At 45.8% G+C, this 22383-nt stretch overlaps 1 protein-coding gene across 1 annotated transcript; it reads left to right on the top strand.

Annotated features, from left to right (window-relative positions):
* The first annotated feature begins 7100 nt into the window (after positions 1–7100).
* On the top strand, positions 7101–12517 carry LOC144134284 (uncharacterized). Its single transcript, XM_077667233.1, has 5 exons — positions 7101–7518; positions 7596–7684; positions 10059–10269; positions 10697–10771; positions 12411–12517. The coding sequence occupies exons 1-5, from the start codon at positions 7335–7337 to the stop codon at positions 12515–12517; spliced, it is 666 nt and encodes a 221-aa protein (XP_077523359.1). The 5' UTR covers positions 7101–7334.
* Positions 12518–22383: the final 9866 nt, after the last annotated feature.

The raw sequence follows: 22383 nt of genomic DNA, 5'->3' as shown, positions 1-22383 counted from the left end.
AATATGCCATTTAACCTCATGTAAACAAAGTCCTAGTGAACGCATATGTTATGTAAATTTTTGTCACAAGCTTTGAGGAAATTTTGCTGCAAAGATTTTGCTAAAATGCATGGCACTGGCTTCCCCTGACAACATGGAATGCAGCAAGAGTAAAATTAATACTGCATAATACAAATTGAGCTCTAAAGTTTTTAAAGTTGTTGTTATTTAAACAGCATATTTGTAATTATCATTCAAATTATATGTTCTTTTATGGCTTCAAAAATGTGACTCCAGTAATATAATTTTTTAGGCCTGTATTCTTTATTTAAAGTTGGCAGTACCAAGGTACTGAAATCCTTCTTTCACTCAATCTATGGTGTAATTGTTTGCAATATCGCAAACATAAGAAACATTCTCCATTTCAAGCAACACACACTGGGCAGCAACATCATCAGATGAGCACAGACAGAGATTTCGACTCGCAGGAGCACGCTTACAGGGGTGCATGTACGTGACATTTCGGAAGACTGGCTGGCAGATTACCAACTCTTGGCACACGAGTGCAACCTTTTGGCCATTTATGTTGAAAGAGCAGATGTCTATCACAAGGCAGTAAATGCCATTAGTCATCCTCACACAGTAAGAACAAGTTTTTTCAGGCCTATTGTATTGAGTACTGTGAATGGTGATGCCATTTATCTCTACTCGAGCATAATGTGACATGACAGGCACTTCTCCATACTGAGTAATGAACATTCCGGTGACGGCGTCCTCCAGGTGCATCGATCGCAGTGGTGCTCCTAGCACATGTGCACCAGTTCTTTGCATGTCACGAACCATTAACATTTTGTTTTTTCTCTGCAAGAGAGTTGATGACAGGCCCACAAACCTATTTGCATTTTTGAGCCACATTTTCATCATGCAACGCTCCGCCACCTGCAATGGCACACCTTTTGCGGCTGTAACATGTCTTACCAGTTGCCCATTTCCATTTTCAAATGGAAATGTGGAGGTTCCCCACAGAGGCCCAAACATTTCCACACTTTTAGCAAGATGCAGCAATTGATGCACATTAAATGAGGCATTGCTTTTTCCGTACAGAAAGGAAAACCTGTTCACAAATAATGACAGCAGTTGCTCTGCTTCAGTGAGGTGAACACTACTCACGGAGGTCTGAATCAGCAGAAAAATGCCTTGACACAACAATGAAAAATGATTTAGGTGCCTTTTAGGGATCAGATCCCTTAAGCAAGGGAGAGCATAATACAGTAACCAGAACATCCACTCAGTGGCCTTCCAATTTTTACGCTCTGAAATTGGTCTAGGCAATCGGCAGAACTTAATCGGAGGCTTCAGTTGCTGAATGCGATGCTCGAGTTCATGAACATGCCTGCCAATATAAAAAGGCTTTCCAACAGCAGTCAGCCATATCTCGGTTACTTGTTGCGTTACCCCCTCAAGAACACAGTGCATATAATCGGGTGGCAGACCCCACACAAGATTGAAGCCTTGGAGGCTCACAAGTGGAGAAAGTCCTTTCACCCCACGCACGGTCTGGCGCTGTCTGTGGGCAGACTGCATGTCTTGACGCATGTTAGTGTGCGTGCGTGGCGCTGCTGGCTCAGCTCCTTGGATATACCGAATCGTGCCTGCAAGAGACAGGCACAGGAATTAAGCACTTACAAAACTACAGCATCATGATGCAAAAACAGAACAGATGACTGCAAAAGAGCGAACGCAGTTGTCTGCTTTCCTTCCATTATGCCTGTGTACATTCTCTGCTGTGACTTCATTGTGAGTATAGACAACCAGGCTATCATAATCAATAAAATCATAGCAGCTGCTAAAGTAAAATAAAACCTCAGTAAATATGAATACACGATTGCCTGTGCTACAACATTGACTCACAATCAATGGAATAACAAAATTCTCTGTCATGCAGTGCACTACAGCCACTTTATATAAAGGGCTCTGAAACACCTTCCGAGGAGAGTGCATCAACTCGCTCAATCAGTGCACTGTGTTTTCACGAAAACCTGACCCAAAATTACACTTCTACACGCAGCATAAAATTGACGAGACCTTCCCGCCGACTTTTTCATGTTCGCATCCTCCTCCATTGCCTGCACCTGCATATGAAAGTTGAGAGCTGACTATTGGTTACATTCTTTGAGACATCAGGCCGCTATCGTGACCACAGCCACTAAGCCGTGCAGCTCCGGCAGGTCAGGAAGCTCCGCTCCCAGAATTGGGGTCGGTGGAGGAGCGTCGACCTTCCAGCATACAAAAAGTGATGAGAGGAGAGGAAAAAGTGCGAAGACGCTGAAAGTTTAGATTTCAACTACAGATAACTCGGCTTCTACAAAGCGCATTAAAAATATTCTTGCTGGGCAATACTCGTGAAGCAGCGTGTTTTAACATCCCAGGCATACCGCAACTTTATTAGAGCCCCTTTAAATATGTGCACTGCTATATCTAGTACTAAATTTGTCACCAGCCCGTTTATGAGGCTTCAATGCCATGCATCAGGGTCATGTGTACTACATGAAGCTTTTTGAGATGCCTTAAACACGAAAACAATGCTAGCAGTGCAAGACTGCAATCATGGTAAGTATCTTGTGTCCTGCCTTATGTCAAAGGATGTTGTATCTAGATCTTCAATGTCAGACTATACACAACCAGTAAATTGCACACCCTGCAATAATGAAAACTTAATATTCAAGGAGCAATGACAGGATGAAGTCAACTTGCATTAATAAGCATTTTCAATACATGTTACTTCTCATGACATGGACTTTGTTTCTGAGCCTCATAATGCTACTAGTAAGTGTGAAGAGAAGTGTACAAGAGCAGATGCCACGATATCAGGCACTGTGCATACAAATGATTATGTTGCCAATGCCACTCACGCAGGTGGCTGCCTCGCACAAATTACACGTACCTGTGCCATGAACAAACAGTGCTAAAACAATAAAATTACAAGGTTTTAAAATATGACAAAATACTGATGTACAGGTTAAGCAAGCTATGACGCTCAGCATACAATACAAAGAACCCTTAGTTTAAAAGCATTTGGTAGACCACAATGCAAGCTAATATGAATACAAGCCCGATTCCCCAAAATGAATGGCTTACCATCGACAGGAGTTCCCTTCTGCAGGCACCAGGAGCACCCGAAATATCCATTGAACTGCTTCATGTTAAGCAAAGATGCCCTGGCTGGCGAGTCGACACAGCAGCATGCCACAGTCAGTCTAGACAGCACAGTTTCAGAGGCATGCTTCCACACTATGGTGCCAATGTCATTAAACGCCTTGACAAACGCCTTCATAAATAGATGTTGAGGAGGATGGGTCTTCGCAAACCACAGTGCCCCCACAATTACATTACGGAACCGAATGTTGAAAGGCAGCTCATTTATGAGTAGTTGAACAGGCCATACACTAGCCTTACTGGATTTAAAAACAGGTGATCCATCTGTGTTCATAGTGACTGTCAGGTCACTCCATTTTGCCTTCAGTTGGCTTCTTGTGCTTCGATAGAGCCGCCCATCTGTGATATCTGCATACATGGAAGGTACAGTCGAGGCCATTTGCTTCAAGCGGTGAAACAGTAACCCAGAGTACTGTGAAACGATGTCGTAGATTTGCTCCTTCAGGTTGAAAATTAGAAAGAAATCGCCTCTTGCTATCAGCCGCCGCACCGTCTGCGTGGTGTTGCAATGCATGCATGTGAATGTGTGTGTTGTTTCCTTCCTCCCTTTGCTTCCAAAGTAGCCAAAGCATACCTGGCAAAAGAAGTGGACCTGAAGGGAATCCATTTCAGTCTCCCACATCTTCCTAAGCATGTGTGTGGTGTCAGGCAACACGTCACTGCCACAAAGCGTGTTGATGAGCTTCAACAGCCCCTCTACTTGGGTCCAAGAGAGGCCTGCGTGCACAACGTACGTCAAAATTAGAAGGATGGCCTGTGCTTTGTTTATGGCCCTATTGGGCAGGGTTTCTTTTGCACATTCTTCGAAATAACGTCTGAAGTTTTCATCACGTTCTCTGAATGACGCTGGCTCTTCTTCGTTCGGGGGGCCCCCCTCGCCACTCTCGCCCGCCTCACTGAAAGATGCCCATTCATCTGTGTTGGGAGTGCCGCCTTCGCTACGCTCGCCGACGTCAGTGAACGATGTCGACTCGCCTGAGTTTGGAGGGCTGTCTTCGGCACTCCCGCCTACATCGCTGACCGACGCCATCTCGTCTTCGTTCGCAGGGTGGCCGTTGTTGCACAATTCCACTGGTTTTGATCCGACAGGGTGATCGACATCGCCGATTGCCTGTTCGTGGCAATCAAAAAAATCGTCAGGCGCTTCACTGCCATCAACACAGCTAGTATTGTCTCCTGAGTGGCTGGAACTGTCTGAACATCGGCTTCCGTGCGCATGGTCGGACTCGTCGCCTTGTGTCGCACTATCCACGTTGCTAGCGTGAGCGCGTCGAGCTCTCTTCAGCTCATCGTTGTACGCCGTCTGCCTCGGCACATCCCACGGCTGCCCGGGCTCCAAGTACTGACGGTACCGCTTGCGACGAGGAGTACTCATCGCTGTACGTACGAGGGGCAAAAGTGTTTGCGGTGCTGCCGGCCTCACGTTGGTTGGATGCGACTGCTCGCCAGGAAGAAAAGTGAACACGACCAAACCTAAATATAAACGGATTGGATTGGGTTGGATTGTGGAGGGCTCACTCGTTTGCTCTGTGTTGAACCTTCTAAACGAGCTCTAGTCCACCGTGGCTGGAATCGAACACGAGTGCTCAGTCCTCCTCTCAGTATCGAGCGCAGTGAACCGACACCTCAGGTGCCGTTTGATTTGAACCATTAAGCCATATACCGTGGCGGGGCTTACTAAAGGCTGCACAGGTTCGAACCCAGCCGCGGCGGCTGCATGCGTTTCGATGGATGCGAAGCGCAAAAAGCGCCCGTATGCTATGCGATGGAAGTGCACATTAAAAATCCCCAGGGTCGAAATTATTCCTGAGCTCTCCACTGCAACACTTCCCTCTTCCTTTCTTCCTTCAATTCTTCCTTCATTATTTCCCTTACGGCGCTGTTCGGGTACCCGTGCACTGAGATGTGAGGTCATTTCTTTCCTCAAAAACCAATTTCTTTTTTTTACCCGTCAAAAAAAAAAGTTGGCCTGGGGCTCATATGATATATCGTGTCAACCGTCTAAACTGGTGGCTTTTTGTTCGCTCTTTGCACAGCCTGTTCGCCGACCGTCACTCGAAAGAGGAACCCCAACTGGGGTCCTTCAATGCGCAACCTTAATTCCCATTTGGGAGGCCGGTATAATCAAAAGAGCTACTACTGGGGCTAGTTGGAAATGCATCCTTGAAGGTATTGGTGAGCGCTATCAAATACGGAGAAATATGGAATCTACCTGTGTGTTCGTCCCTTTCCGTATTTTGATAGCACTCACCAATACACCTTTAAGGTGGTATAATCACAACCGGAGGAACGTGCGCCGTAGGTCAAAAGTTCAGAGCTCAAAACCGCGTGCTATGTTGTATGGCTAGTTATACCCATGTACGTATCCCATATATCTCTTGAATTTGAACTCGCCACAGCAGATCTCAGGGCTCTGCGTGTGCCGCCCTAGCTGTACTTTCTCGTTTCTTGACAAAAGGGGGGTGGCCGAATTAAGGGCCTGAGTTGGGGAAAAGTGTGTGAACGTCGAACCGACATTCATTGCGAGCTGCAAGGCGGTGAATATATGTACTCACAGTTAATACGCTGGACTGCACATCGAAAGCAGACAGTGCGGTTTAATGCGCGTTGCATGCAATTCGCATTTCGGAAGTAATTTGCGCTGTCGCACACCTGAGTATACATACGCGTACTATCGTGATCGAAAGGAAGGCGAACAACACGCAACGTACGCGCTCAGCTGTTCGCATTTCTTTTCATCACGATTTTACTTCGGTGGTAGCAAAAAAGACGCTATAGAGTCGTCCGTGATGCATTCTAGGACGAACGTCATGTAAAAGCGCGATCAAAAGAAATATGAACAGCGGAGCGCGTAGGCGCCGCGTTGTTCGTGTTTCTTTCGATCGCGATAGTAAGTGCTACAAATTGAGCAAAAAATTAATGTAGTAACTGCATAACGATGCAATTACGTATAACACACAAAAAGAAACACGGAAGACGCAGCGTCAACTTATTTTTGTCACCCCTTTTTATGCCACAGCACATGTGTTACGAATAACCAACTATTATATAGCTAGTGTACATACGCGTACACTCTAGCTATTGGAGAGAATTTACTAGACTGCATCCCGTCGATCAGCTGGTGTCCTAATTCTGTTTTCTTCTTTTTTTGCGATTGACACCATTAATATATATGCCTGAACATTATGCGGGGCATCAACTTTTTTCTGCCCTTTACAGCATGCAAAAAAGCTTGCGCATATGTGCATTACCATTTGCCTGATCGAGATAGTTATATAGTATATTTACTCGAATCTAGGCCGCAACCAACACTTTAAGACGATCGACGCTTGAAAGTAAAAGGTCGAATAGATCGGAACGTTCAGCGGGGACAGCACGCAAACGGCATTTCTTTCATGTGAACCTACTCCCGCTCACTCGTCCTTGCCATCACTGGCCTCCTCCGTATCACTCTCCTCTTTGTACAGTTCCAATCTTCTGTGCAGTCAATCTAGAGGTTTGTAGTGCTGCTCTTTTGAAACGAGTGCTCAACCAGGATTTCCGGGATGCGTGTTTAAAGCGGCCTGTCGGAGTTTGCTCGTGCGTTTCATTGGTCACGTGGAATCTAAGCCGACCTAAGAGTTCTATATCTTGTGATTAAAAAAAAAAACTATCGGCCTAATATAGAGTCGAATATACAGGGCCCCTCAATATATTTTCTGCGCACTTTGTACTTCAATTGCAAGTTCGCGTTTAATAATTCTCTTTCCTTAAGAGCCACTCTCGGGCTTTTTGGTCCTACCAGTACTCGGTATGAAGTATCTGTTCTCCACCCCTTATTTTTTTTCACTACATATTCACGTGTATATGCACATGAGTACTAGGATATATTTTATTTTCACATGCCGCTTGTCGCGGACATTTTTAATAAAAAAACAAATTAAACGGAAATCAACATGCCAGATAATTGCTTGTTTACAAGGAAAAGTGGTGCGGTTTCGTTTCCGACATATACGAAGTTATTTGGTTTCCGGCCAAGACTAGGCGTAGCCATACCGTTTCGTAGAATTCGCGGCAGATGTTTAAGCCTAGCGTAGTGTGAAGGTGAGCTCTGGTGTGCTCTTATGTGCTCGCGTTGCTAACTCTGTTGGGGCAAGAAAATGTTCGTGCTTGTCCAGTACGAAGGCGAAGACAAACGCTACGTGGTATCGGACGCCGACGTTCGAAATTTTGCACCGCATGATATCGACGACTTCGAGAGGGGGAAGCCTTATGATGTGTTTTGGGCGGGCAACACCACCACCCGGGGCGGATTTTATAAGGCCACCATTGTCCATATGACAGGTAAGAGTTAGGATCCTCTCCGGCATTGCCGAACACGATTTTGGCGTTCACTTATAATAATGCGGTAAAAATTGCAGAGACTGAAGAAGAAATGAAAACGTGGCGCCAAAACAAGCGTATGGCCTCGCGCAAGTGTTCCTCGAAGGATGGCCCGCCGCGGAAGAAGGTGCGTCCAACTGGCTTTCCTGTGCTTGCTGAACATTATGCGCTTAGTTCACATTAACCGCAATTATCTTTGAACCAGGAACTTACCAACATGTGTACTGTGTCCCTGTTCTTGATATTGCTTTTTTTTGGATTAGTGATCAGCCTAGGAGATTCACGCACAGGTTCCACGTTTTGCCCGCTGCACGGCTTTCATATGTTGGCGGTCACACGGCAGCAATAAAAACGTCGTTCCAGTAGATTTATTGATTTGCAGGTGGGCTTAGCGCGGGACAATGCAGGGACAAAGGACGAGCGCTAACTTGCTACTGAAAGAAACGGAAGCAGAATTACTAGCTCGAGGATCTTAATGCACGCCCAGCTATCCACTGAGGATAGCAAGCAAGTTTTGTGTGGACGTTGTTTTCAGGGCACCTCGAAAACTGTCAAGTCTTTGTGCACTGGCGAGCCAAAGTCATCACAAACTGGCTTGCAGCATCAGGCTTGCAAGTTAGTTGCGTGCAAAGTTGGTGTTGTTTACGAGGTCCCTCTGAGCTGTGGGCGTGTCTAAATAGGGCAGACTGGTCGCTGCCTCAGTGAACGCCTAAGGGAACATGCTACTTCTTTTAAATCGTCTCAATCTAACAACCTGCCTAAGCATTATTTGAGCTGCAAATGTCATCCACTGTTGGGAAAAAGAAAAGTTCTTGGCCGTCCTAAAGGACAACTAGCAGGGGAGCTTCTTGAGGCGTCATTTATTCATGAGCTAGGAAGTGATAAGTACCTGAGTGACGCGTCTATTGTCATGTTGCGAAATGAATCTGTTTCTAAATGTCGAGTAATTTCTTGGGTATTGCTGCTTGAAGGATGAAGAGGTGCTTCCAGTTTCTTTCTGTGCCATTTTTGTCGCCATTCAGTCCCAGATTATCTTGGTTCAGTTTGCCTTTATCCAGCCCCCCGTCTTAATGAGTGGTAGCTGGGCATGCACATTCAGTTCCTTGAGCTCGTAATTCTGCTTCTCTTTCTTTTAGTTGCAAGTTAGCGGTCATCCTCTGTCCCTCTCTTGTCCTCGTTTGTCTCACGCTAAGCCCACCTGCAAATCACGACTTGCCAACTGGCCCAAAACTCCACTTTGCTCAGTAGATTTCTTGCTTGGAGGAATTTCTTCTTGTTTACAGTGCACGAGAGATTTTTTTCTCTCGCATGCTGGAAGCTGAAGGGAAGGATTTACTGTGTCTACCAAGGTTTGCGACAGTCAGAAATAGGGGCACCCATCGGTAAACCTTTAAATTGCCTGCAAAAGCAGCTTCGTAACATAAAGTGTTGACTAATGAGAATAGTGGGAGTCAGCAGAGATTCGGCAGGTCGACATAGGAGCCATGAGGTAAAGCTCTGTTAGCTTCGAGATCAGTAAAGGAAAAGTACGGCAAGACCAACAGGAAGGAACGCTCGAGCAAAGTGAACAGTGAAATCCGAGTTGTTACCCTGTGCTATTCGGCCCCTGCTCTATGGGCCGCCCAATCTCTATATCTAGCTACCTTCACTGTGCCCTCTCGCCTCCTGTTGGTCTTGGCTTGATGCGTGTATGCAACTAAAATGACGCCGATGACATAGCCTTCATATGTACGTCACTACGAGCCCGTCTGCTCTATCGTTTTCTGCTCAACCGGCTGTGTTTGCTTTAGCGAGGTGGAAATGTGATGCGCCAAAAAGAGCATAATGGCGTTGAAAACAAAACGGTGTTTCAGCAGTTCTGCCAAACACTATCATCTGCCTACGACTTTTGATGGGGGGAGGGGATGCGCATACTGCCAGCTAAAAAAAAAGTTATTTCCTAGAACTGTAATTATGCAAATGACTAATGACGCCCTAAATTGTAGCCACTAAGGTCAACCCCCAGTGTACATATGCTTCCTGACCCTCTTTTTAAAATCCAATGCAGCTTTAATCACTTAGTTGCAAACAAGGCTCCTGTACAGTAGGGGAAACTATTTATCCTTTTAATTTTTATGGTTTCAATTCACGTTTTAATGTGATGTCTTATCAGGCAAGTTTTTGTTGAAGTCTCATTTTTGTACCAGTTTTCTCGGGTTACTAGCTGTCCCTTGACCTGGTAGTTGGCTTTCCGTGGGCTGGAATGCTTGGGACAAGGTTTAGGACCAGTGGCTATAGTGCTCGGCTGCTGACCTGAACGACACGGGATTGATCCCGGCCGCTGCTGCGATCGCATTTTGATGGAGACGAAATAATAGAGGAGTTGCTTTGGGATGTTAAACCCCATAAAGCCTAAATCATTCTTTTGATGGATCACTATTTCATCCTGCTGGCAAAGAGTTTACATCCACTTCATTTGGAAAAGGGCCGAGGATTTGACTAAGCACTTCTTTATTTTTCAGTCCAAGCTGAACTTTCAGGCTAGGGCCCTGGCAAAAAGAAGTGCTGAGGACGAGCTGATGGCACAAACAAGTGAGATGGAGGGGACTGAGGGCACAAGCAAAGCTATAAGCCTTCAATCCAAGGTTGCAGACTTGGAGGCACGGGTGAAGGAGCTCGAGGGCCTTAACAAGGAGCTGCAGAAGGCCCTCTGTGCCAAAGTTTTGAATATGGGTATGTGCATAATTTGGACTCCAAATGCTTGCCTGTTATAGCAAGATTGCTTTTTACACCACGCTGTAAAGGGTGCCCTCTTTCTGCTAGTTCACATAGGCTTTCACCGTTGGTCATGAAGTGACAGCTTTTGCGAAGCTATATACTTGGGTAACAGTGAAAGTGGGCTGCCTTCCTGCAGCAGGTGCTCACTGTTAGTAGGATTTACGCAGTACAAGAACTGCATGTTAAAACCACATGCACAGTGTTTTGGTTGCATCAAGACAGCTATGCACTATCACTAGATTCTACCATTGTAATTAGTAAATATGAGAAAACGGAGCATTTCTGTACAATTTCTGCACTCAAAAGTTATCACCTCTTCAGTGTTCTGAACCTGGCATGTCGGTTCAGTAATTTGATGCTTCCCTTTGTAACTTCTCTTTAGATTCCTGTGTGTTGGAATGTGGCCATGGGCAGCCAAGTTCTCACCGTGCGCAGCCAGGACCACCTAGAGCAGCAGGTTCGTAAACCTCTTTTGCAACGCAGAATGGCATAGTGAGTCAGCAGGTGTTTGAGCATTTGCTATTGAATCTAGATTACAGTGCCATTTACACTGGCCAGTGCCCATGTGACCAACTGTGTAAACAAAAAAACAACAAAAATAGCCGAAGCAAAATGTTATCCTTGGAGTACACCTAAAACATGGTCGCTGTGAGCCAACCATTGTCTGATTCCACAGCAGTCGAAAAGAATGAGTGCGAGAGAGGGTGAAGAGTGCAGGAAGAAAGACTGAAGTTAATGGCAAGAGCAAAATCGAACACCAAGGCAAAAGCAGTTGTTAGTAAAAGACAACAATGTGAACTGTAATGGAAACATTTTACACAAAGGTGCACCATCTGCCTAACTAAGTTGCTTCAGGATAAAGGCCACCAGTGTCCAATGCCCCCTGTCCCTGTCCAATGCCAGCTGTGGCCAGCTTATCCTGCTAACTTCCTAATCTCATTCACCCGGCTTTCTGCTGCCATCTGCTACACATGCCTTTGTGGTAGGTGATCCACATTTATTTGGGGTCCCGGTAGCTGCGGATGGTGAGCCGACGGAGCGGGCTGTTGACGTTGCTGGCCAGGCCTGTTGCTGAAAGCGTTCTGTAGTGCGTGAGTCAGGTCGCGCTCTGAGCTTCGTCTTCATCAGCGCCTCTGTCGATACCAGCGCCGCTACACCTTCTCGTGGACCTCTTGCTGCTACTGCTGCTGCTGCTGCTGCTTTTAATCTTGCTCGTCCTTTACTGTTTTGTTTCGTCACTATTTTTTTTTGTTATGCTGATCTAGTTTCCTGATGGGCCCATGAAGACTGCCTCAGATTCATGACATTTTGCTTTGGCTATGTTTGTCTTGTTTGTTTGTAGTTTCTTTGTCCTATGGGCTCTGGCTGTTCTATAAATGATGCTGATAAAAAAATCATGAGCATAGTAGTTGACAAGTGGCATGGCAGGGCACTGATTGGTCAGCAGGTTGTGTGTCGTCGCGAGACCACATGATATAACTGAGTCGACAGCTGCCAACTCGAGCAACACCTTTGACATGAGGGTGCGAGATGGAAACTGAATCCAGGACTCTTGGATCCAGAGTCAGACACTCTGCCCCTTGGCTATGCATGCACATTCATACGGCTTGGTTAAAGCGGGGCTCTGTATCGACGGGTAATCTGCAAATAATGTGACTGGCTACGATTGTATTCTTATGAGTGTGTGAGATAGAGGAGCAAGTTAAAGAATTAGTGGTTACGAGAGTAGCAAAGTGCATGTACACGAATGAGGATCTGCAAGAAGTCTGATGGGAGCCATTAAACACTCCCACATCATGCATCGAATGAGGATCTGCAAGAAGAGTCTGATGGGAGCCATTAAACACTGCCACATTATGCCTTTGAAGGCGACGAAGCTGAAGAATCCCCAAATTTTTTGTTTTTGAATTTTTTGAAATTTTGTTGTGCATAATGAATGCTCTTCCCAATTTTGAGCTATTTTTTTAAATGTATTCTTCTTTTGAGTGAACATGGTAAATGCTGCTCTGTGTGCTTAATTTGTTGATAGTGTATTATACTGGTATCTGTATGAATAGGAAGTTTTGTCAAATCTTATGTGCTTATTTGATTTCCAGTCCCCGGCCATGCTTCTTGGGTTCAAAGTCAGAGTGCCCATGGCAGCAGTGCTTCACAGGCTAAGCCCTCGTCGCCCTTGCCGCAGCTGGCTGGTACCAACTTTTAACATTCTTGAAATGTTCCCATGTTATCATCTTGATGCAAAATTAGCATAAACTGCTGCCTTTCTACTAGAGCAAAAATTCAGAGCCTGGATTGTTAGCAGGGCTGTTCTATGTAGAGTGGCTTGCACATTATTTCATTCGAGACACTGTAATGATCGGATCAATCAAAGCCCAAAACCTGTCCTCAAAAGAGTTAAGTTCTCGTGACATAATGCTGCTATACAGTCCAGCTCACTTTATGAATATGACTACATATGGGGAGTTAATTACTACAGCACTGCCGATTAGGCTTCTTATGAACAATATGCCATGTCTAGTGAATAGAGCTTACTGGTAGCATGCAGTGGCAGAAATGCTCATCTTTTTCATTGATTTCGACAAGAACGGTAGTCACTGAAGTGTCAAGGGTTTTTGCGCTGTTGAATTTTGCATGAAGTCGACCATTGAATGAAGAAGGAGTTCTTAGATGCATGCAGCATGCAGTAGACTAGAGTCACTAAATAAAAAGTTAGAGTACCGGCACTCTTTTCTCTTATTGTTATGTGCCGCTGCCACGATCATTGGTCAGTTTGCACCACGTGATAATTGTTTACACTGCGATGGTTCATGGGGGTGGCCATTTTGTGGCTTATGCGTTTTCAGTCGGCCAACTGTGGTAGTCCTAGTGCTGCGACGCTGCAAGTGCTGTCCGTGGCCGGCGCATTGACCACGAGATCCCGCGCTTCGCAGCATTTCAGCTGCACAAGAGCATACGAGGATGCCGTTTTGCTGCGTTGTTGGCTGTTTCAACTCGCAAAATGACAGAAAACGCTTCATGCGCTTTCCGTTGGGGAAAAAGGACGGTGCTCGACTACGCGCATGGCTGCAACTCGTGAGCCGCAATGATTTCGATTATGCCATTCCCTGTAACGATTATGCCATTCTCTGTAACCAGCCCCCAAAGTTTCACAGAATTATAGTGATTACTGTACTCCGGAAGCGTGCTGACCACCCAGTTACACCGGCTACAAGTTGCGAATACACGTGCAGATGGCTCGCTGCCGTTAGCTTCAAGATTAAGCCGCTGTTTGAAGCAGTCACCAGTGCGCCCAGCATTATTTTACCACCAGCGGGGTTACCCTTGCCTTAATCACCGTGAATTGCTCAGCCAGAGCGCTCGTATATTTCTCCTGTAAAAGTTTGCAGTAACCGCGAAGACACGCGTAGTAGCATTGCACTCGACCGCTGCCTACATTGAGCCATTAGAAATTCTCCCGCGGTGTTGACACATTAGCTCCTACAAAATAAAAGCAAGTTTAAAAGGCAATGCATGAAGTGTTATAGCAACAGCTTCTACTGAGGAGGCGATCGCAATATATATAATAAAGCATACGAACAGCGCAACGCCGATTGTGCAGAGTCTAGAAAAATTTGCCCGGAATAATCAACAATAACCTGGAATATTTAAGTTCATACTGCAAGGAGTGTCTCCCCACGATGAAAGCATAAACTGTTGGTAACTGCTGTACCCTTTGCATTTGAGCGGTTCCAAGCCGCACGATTCCCGCCGCAGCGTCAGGGTGGCTAGCAGCATTGTTTATGAAATGGTTGGGCTAAAGTTAGCGGCGAGGTCACAGAAGTGGCAATCTGACAACAATGATAAACACCAAAATGGCCGCCCCTGCTTAACAACGTGCTACAGTGTCGGTACTCTAAGTTTTATTTAGTGACTCTACAGTAGACCAGCCTTAGTCTCCAGTTGTCAAAGAAGTTGTAATGATGCAATGACAAAGCTGCCATAGCACCTATGACGTGAAGCATTTCATGAATTCTCTGCTGTCAGCATGCAATTGACATGGTAACAGCGCAAAAGCTGGTGAGCTGGTTGGGAATCCAGCGCAAGGCACATGACAGCTTCAGCCGGTGAGGCATACCGTATTGAAATTTTCAGTTTGCTGGCAGCTGTAGATCACTGACTGTGTGCAGTAGTTTCACTTGCTCTGATGCTCACTTATCGCACCCCCACTAGACCCAGGATTCTATTATCGGCGGTTTGCCCGTGTAGGACATATGGATCATTGGGGGCAAAAGTACCAGACCCCCCCCTCGAAGTTTAGACTCATGCCACTGTGCGTAGGGGCGTCACCTGAAAAAGCACTTCTGGTGTCGAAACAGGCCCTCTGCGCCGGTCTCGACACCAGAAGTGTTTCGTCAGGTGGCGTTCCCGTGCAGTGGCAAGGGCCAGAACTTAGACATGGCGTCTGTTACTTTTTCCCCGTAATGGTACACACTATGTAACTTTGTAAATGTTTGGCATGCTGTTACACTTTCAGTGCAGTCTTTTTTGTAGCTTTTCTTGAGGCAGCGCCTTGTTTTGAGGGCACCTCCTCTCAAAAGAAGGGGACTGGGATGTCTTTCGGTGTCCGGGTGCTTCTGCTAAGACGCGCAACTGCTTCAACTAAAGGATGAATTGCAGTGCCTCCTTGTTTCGTCTGACTGAGGCATGGCTGCAGTTTGTCCTATCCGAGGCGCTGTGACAATGGGCTAATGCACATTTTGACGGCAGGACTGCCCTCATTCATAATTAGTAAGCGTCAATTATAACTGGAGCTGGTATTGCGATTACAATTATAGCATGTGCAGGAGCTATGGACAGAAATGCGAACAGAGCGGAGCCTGGGTAAAAGAACAATGAATAGAAATGCGAACAACGGAGCCTGGGTGCTCCACTGTTTGCATTTTTTTTCATCTTACTTTCACTTCAGTGGACACGAGAGTCGTCTGTTATGCATTCATAGATTACTTTAACATCTTTTTCTTACCACCTTTGTAAAAGCGCGATCAAAAGAAATTCGAACAGCGGAACGCATATGTGCCGTGTTGTTCACATTTCTTTCCATTGTTATAGTACTTTATAATGAGAAGTACTGCCTACATTGATAGACATTCTTTGCTAGTGTTCATAGTGACACCATTTTTGTGGTGCCATTATTCGCATGCAAGGCACTGAATATTTCCTGTCAAGGGGTAGCCAGCTTGTCAAGCAGCCGTATGGTCGCTTTTTGTGGCTGATCCTTGCCTGCAGTAAGGAAAAATAAATTAATTTCAGGGTATTTTGCGGCAATAAAAAGGGAAACACTGTTGTTGAGAATGGTGTGTTACGTTCGTTTCAAAAATTTTTCTGGGCAGGAATTTTGGATGCAAGACACAAAAGGGTCGTTTTTATTTCGTTAATAGTGGACCCTGCACCATTTCTCGACGTGAACCCCGCAGACGAAGCAAGGCTGCCAAAAGGTATGTTTCTGCTTGCACAAGCTGAAGGAAACTTGGCAAGAGGGCTCTTCATTGTGCGAATAGCAATTCTTTAATGGTGTTCCCGGCATTTAACTTTTGTTTTACTGCGCTGAATACTGACTTCATCATTATCAATGCCTTGCAAGTGAAAACCCAGGTTTATTTTATTATGCCGAATGTAATCTGACCCAACTTGGGCAGTCGGCTGCCAGTTGTCAAGCTCACTCCTGAAAAAAATTGTCTTGGGGCGGTCTCTACAACCTCACTTTCCGCCTTGTAGGTTGGCCTCCTCTGCAATTGCAGTATCTGTCTGCTGCATTACATGCGGCTATCTCAATACTGTGCCCTTGTATTTGTGAAGCCATGCTTCTGGTTTTTCTTAGAGCACATTTACATCAAGAAACATGATTTGCTCCATAGCCTTCAGTAATAGTGCCTTGCTGCACTGGAGAACTATGGTATCTTGGGATTTTTGTGGTGTATTCTGAAGGAGTCGGCCTTTTCACATTCCAAGATATGGAAAGCAGCATGCATCTGTTGTTTAAAGCACTTGTGACTCGTTGGCATATACTCATGGAATGCATGCGATGCTGAAACTTCCACCACTCCACTGAAAGGCGTTAACTTTGTTCCGATTTTGGTGTAGCTCTAGTCTTCAAAGGTAAAACTGCCAGCTATGTTCCTAAGCACAGATGAGATTTCAAACATAAGCAAAGGTCTGAAATTGTGTGAGGTGAAAGAGTTTAAACGGTGCTAAGTATCTATTACCTCAAATCAATGGGAAAAAACTCAAAATCAATGAAAATGAAAAAAAAAACTGAAAAAAGCTACCCAGGGCACTTAATTCCTTACATGCTATGAATGCGAAAGCTGTGTGGGTTAATGTTCATACGTGCAAAATTGGTCATTCTTTACCTAAGATTCATAGATGGCAGATAGTTCTCGCACTTCTACTGTAAGCTGCTTTTTACTTTATCCACCTGTCTTTCTTGTTTTTCCTCTTATTTTGCAGCTGTAGGGCCTACAGCACAAGTAGACAACACAGTGGGGATCACAAACGAAGCTGGAGAGGTGCGTGGTATTTCGCTAGTTTTTTGTTTACGTACTGTGTTAGGTGAGAAAAAAAGCATTTCTTGAGACTTCATAATGGCCGTGGACTCTGGACCTCTTCTGTTTACCATGCCCGGGCAGCTTGCTGGCCGCTAGAAAAGTCTAGACAGGAAGGTTCATCATAGTCATAAGGGATGGTGGCCACGGATCACGGAAGCACGCTGCTTTGCTTGCTACTGCGTATCGTTGCTTGCACATGTACGGTAGATTTTGGCTCCTTGGGAGCAGAAGAAACGATGCGAAGTTATTGGGCGGCTGCAGGCTGTAGAGCAAACAGCTGATCGCGTTTCGCACACATATGGCTACGACGACACGAGTGTATGGTGTTGTGTGCTATCTTAAAATCTGAACTTACGCTTCGAGAAATCCTCAAAAGCATGTGACGAGCAGTTGCACTGGCTGCTCGCTTCCGCCCGCGCATCTTGTCCCACAGCTTTCCACCACTCCTCCTCCAGGCAGTGGCTGAATCGCTGATGTAGAAGCTGTGAGACAAGACGCACCGGCGGAAGCAAGCGGCCCCCTTGACAAAGGCCAGCTAGAGGTTATGCCCTATGTGCATAAAATGGCACATAACCTGAAGAAGGTGGCGTCTTAACAGGGAATCCGTCTTGTGTTCTCCGTCCGCCCCCTGCAAGTTGTCTCAACTTTGCAAGCATGTGGCGGACGGTCCGTGCAGCGCCGCCTGCACCACTGAAGTGGTGTACCAGTTTCCACTGCAGTGTGGCAGAGTTTGCATTGGCCAAACTGGCCAATGTATCAATGATAGACTGTGGCAGCATTTCTGCTCTCTGAACAGTGAAATTGGTGCTAATCTCCCCAGACATTGCATGGAATGCAATGGTTGTTACCCCAAGCTTAATCAAACAATATCGTTGGAGGGGGAAAGTCTAGAATTGAGCGGGAGATTTTAGAAGCAGCACACATGCACACACTTGGCCTTGACACCCATGTAAGTGAGCCTTCTCTGGCTCTCCTAGAAAAATAGACCCGGTTTATTATCAACAAGTGATAGTTGCGTCACCCCTTAGCAGTCGTTTTTCCTTTGTCATTATGTGTGATTGTACCACATGTTATTCTTGAGTTTATTGTTTTTATTATTTCATGGCATTCCACACACAGACCCAATGTTTTGCTTCTATGTGTTTTTTGATACTCAATGTCATTTGGTGTCTACTTCTGTAATCTTCCACGGTGAAACACATACGTTACACTGTGCCACATGTAAGTGTTTTGTACAACAGTGGCAACTTCAGACATGATTGAGTCCTGTTTTTTCGTAGTGTGTCAATCTTAATTGAATTGAATCAAAATATTAGTGCATCCACTAAGTTGCCAGTGTTCTTCACAGCATGCTTTAGGCAAGTCACAAGGCCTGTAAAGCAGATAAGTTTCCAAGCATACCGGAGCAAGCTTTTCCAGTCTTTCATTGTATTGTAAACAGCATGGAACACAGCTGCAGAGAAGTAAAACAGCAGGTGCTGTGCTATATATTAATTTTTTAGACCTTCGCTTACCACAAATAAATACCAACTTGACTAACCTGCCATAATTCTACGCCTCTTGCTGTGACTGGCTTCTTTGCCAAAGGGTTGCAAGTCACGAGGTGCGGTGCCCGCTTGGAGCTGAGAACTGTTTTCGCCCTTGCTAGCTTGATATTAAATATTGCAGTACTGGCTATTTGTGTTAATATTTTAAAGGTGCCGGTACAGTGCATGTAATGAGTGCAGGCAGTGTAACAGTCGGTGGGTCTTGACTGTTGGGGCCCATGAAGCTAGTCCGGGTTGTTCTGCAGTCCCGATGTAATTATGGAATATAGAAGAACCCCAGGTGGTAGAAATTTCCGAAGCTCTCCACTACGATTTTCCTTATAGCCTGAGTTGCTTTCAGACATCAAACACCATAACACCAAACCAAACCATTTTTTACCATACACATATGAGTACTGCAGCATGTATCATGCTTTTGGAAGCAACTAGTGTGCAGCATTTGATAGAAAATACATGCAAGCCAAAAGTTTGTTGTCTCCACTCTGCAATGTGTCTTGGTTACTTTGAGCGGAAATTAAAATGTGAAAGTGCTTCTCAGGAAACGCATCTTAGACTGGTTCCTTAATATGTACATTTTTTAGTGGCTTTGAATGTTCAATCAGAAGTCAGATCACTAGCAAGTATGTTTATGTTGGCACTTCATGTCGGGTGAGTTCTGCATTTAAAACAGTATTAACACCATCTGTGCTCTGTGTTCATCTTCAGGTTCATGTTGGGCATGGAAGCTATGTGCCCGTGGCTGCATGGAATCGCCTGCTGGCATTGGGCAGCGAATCTACATTCTGTAAGCAGTTGGCAGTGTGCCTGTGGGGCAACGAAATCCTCGCCCAAAGGAGCCTCACAGGCACGCTGTCAAATAACGCCATCTCTAAGGGGATGACGAAGATACATCCGCCACTTTCCCCTCTAAAGGTGGCTTCAGTGTCAGGTAAACCACTCGTTCTTGTTGCATAGCTGCATGCATTTAGTCACTCTTACTGGTGAATGTGGTGAATGTTTTTAGAATGTGGCCCATTTGAGATTCTGTGAGTTTGTAAATAATTAATTGCATTACTGTCATTGTTGTCAGACTGATGAGAACCAATTCACACTATAAAGAGGACTTTACAGTGAAAGCTCGTTAATTCGAACCTCGATAATTTGAATTTCTGGATAATTCGAACTACACTACTTGGTCCGGCCAAGCTCCATAGAGATCTCTGTATAAAAAAGCCCGTTAATTCGAAAGCGAGTCGGTTCCGCTAAGGATAATTCGAACTACGCGCTGCCGCGTCTAGGCAGCTTGGCACACAGCACGTGGCCAGAAAAAAAATAGCACCTCCGCATAGTTAGAGGCTGCGCATGTCTTAAACAGGGACAGAAGATGGATTCAGATAAAACCGTGGAAGAGTGGGCAAAGCCTAAATGGCGCAATCACCGGCGCGGCGGCACCAACGGGTAGGGGTCGACGGCCGCAGTGACGGCTGCCTACCCTCATTTCCGCACAGCCTCCGAAACTCGCCAGTAAATACTCGCTAATTCGAGTGCTGTTAATTCGGAAATATGGAGAAATACTGTCGGCGCACTCTCAGCCAACGCCCATGAAAGGCTATGACTTCGGACGGGTGCTACGAATTACGTGCGAAAAGCTTTTTTTCTTTCGCGAGTGTCGCCCATCTTTCCACCCATCAGTCGCCAATGGAAGCATGCGGTCAGCCGCGATCATAACGCCGGCTTTTAGCATCGCCTGGCGGTCAGCCGCTGGCTGGAAGCGGCCAACGTCGGCTATCAGCGCAGACAAATCAGGGCGTGACTGTGTCAGGCTTCCGCCTGCTTCTGCAACATGGCTGTGCCTGCCAAAGCGGCTTCTCACTTCACCACGAACTCGTCGTTGCCGCTACACTGTGCCTCATGTCCACGGCAAACAAAAGTCGCACGAAGCTTTCGCTTTGTCTGAAGATGTCCACAGCACAAAATTTTAGCGATGAAACGCGCCAAATTTTCAGAATGCTTCTGGATTTTCAAGGCTGCTTGGCTTAGCCACTACGCGTCGGTTGACGTCAGGAAGCGCAGGAGGTTCAAACAGGTTAATTATTTTGGTTCAGAAAAGGGCCATGAAGAATAATTGGTCCTCTTGGTCGTCATTGAATAAATAATAGTTTAATTGTAAATGCACAGCTGTTCTTTTCCTCATTTTACTAAGCATATGAAATCACGCAGCTTCTAAACCCTGGCGGCAGCCGACCATTTTCCGCCACTTGTGGTGCTGCACGGCGGCGGTGCGGGGAACGCCGTGCCGCTCAAAGTCCGCAGCGCTAGTATGCTCCTATGGGTCGCCCTTAAGGCGAATGTACTGAAAATGAGGCTTGCATAACCGGACAAGCGCTGGCACTCTGCAAAGTTCACTTCTCCCCTTTGCTAGAGCTAATGTCAAAAGGTAAACACACTGGGATGTTATCGCTGCGCATCATCTTGGCGCACTGCGAAGAAATGCGTTGTGGACCGTGAAGGTATGAAATAGAGGGAAGTGTTAACGACTGACGCTTTTTTTTCAAATTCTTAGGCAGAAATTGGGGTGGGTGGGTTCGTTACACAAGTAAATACGGTACGTTTACTACCAAACGCAAATGGTTCTTGTCAGTTTTTTCGAGGCCATTCGTTATTCGAACATCCGATAATTCAAACTTTTTTTCCCGGTTTCATGAAGTTCGATTTAACGAGCTTTTACTGTATATGAAAGTCACTTGAGTGATGCTCTGCTCGTCTAGTGGCAGCTGAAAAGTGCACAGTGGGCTGTGGGATCAGGCAGCAGCTGTTGCAGCCGCTGCTTTCCAACCTTCTTGCGAGGAAGGTGGTTTGAGAGGTCAAAATAGAGGTCGTAAAGACATGGCGTATGGTTCCCTGCAGTTTTTTTTGCGTTGGCTCATGATGGTTGCAAGACTTTTGTTTCAGACTGATTCTGTCTGCTGTAAAAATAGACTCGGGGACTGAACGCATTCTGTTTGCATTGCTGTCACAGCAGTTACTGAAGGGGGTGTGTTGTTCAAGAGGTACAAGGAAATATCAGTATCATCAGCTGCCCCATTTTAGATGAACGTGTCCGGAATGAACATGGCAGCACCAGTACAAAACAACAAATATGCAGCGAAAAGTTGACACACAAGCACCCCGGTGCCAGGAAAAAGTGCTAAAGTTGCTATATTTAAACGCGGAGTAGACTGCTGCTAAAACTTAGTGAAATGTATGTTTTTCAACATGCGCTGTCCATGGTTCAGGCATGATTCATACAGAGCAATGACATCGAATCGCATGATACGCAACCAGCTTCTGGAATAATGATTCACTCCTGTGAATCGGGTGTTACACTTACTAGAGGACAGAAGCCCCCTCTCCCATTGATCTTTAGTGAACTGTGCCTGTGCCACTTGCTGCCACCTTTTCAGAGTCGTGGGATAGAATTTGCTGGTGCCAGTTGACGACCGATTTTTCGCACTGTCTACGGACCACTAAAAGTCTGAAAAATCAGGCAGTTCGGACAATCAAATTTTATTGAAAAAATTACGAACTTATTACCAATATGCCGGAGAAAGGGGTCAGTTGTATTGCACACATTATAAAGCTCCTCACGGCTAAATTTCTCCGCGTGACGTGCACAGACGTCGGCGGTGACCGCTTTCACATGCTCGGCCTGGCTGTGGTGCCCTCAGCATGTCGCCGATAAATGCACGGTTGGGACAAAGCTTAAACGAGAAAGCAAGCACGCTGCTGTGGGAACTGCGCTGCACCCGCAATACGATGGGCCTGGAACGAGAATGCGAAGATGGCGAGACAATAACAATCGAGAAACAGCCGAAGCAGGTGCTCTGTCGGCATTGGCCTCGTAATTAGGCCTAGCGACTGGAGCCAAAATCGGCATTGTATCCAGCGATATGCTCTTAGCGGTGGCTTGCGTATAATGA

This window comes from Amblyomma americanum, chromosome 5, assembly GCF_052857255.1.
Source record: "Amblyomma americanum isolate KBUSLIRL-KWMA chromosome 5, ASM5285725v1, whole genome shotgun sequence".
Classification (NCBI taxonomy): Eukaryota; Metazoa; Arthropoda; class Arachnida; order Ixodida; family Ixodidae; genus Amblyomma; species Amblyomma americanum.
This window is presented reverse-complemented; position numbering and strand designations above follow the sequence as displayed.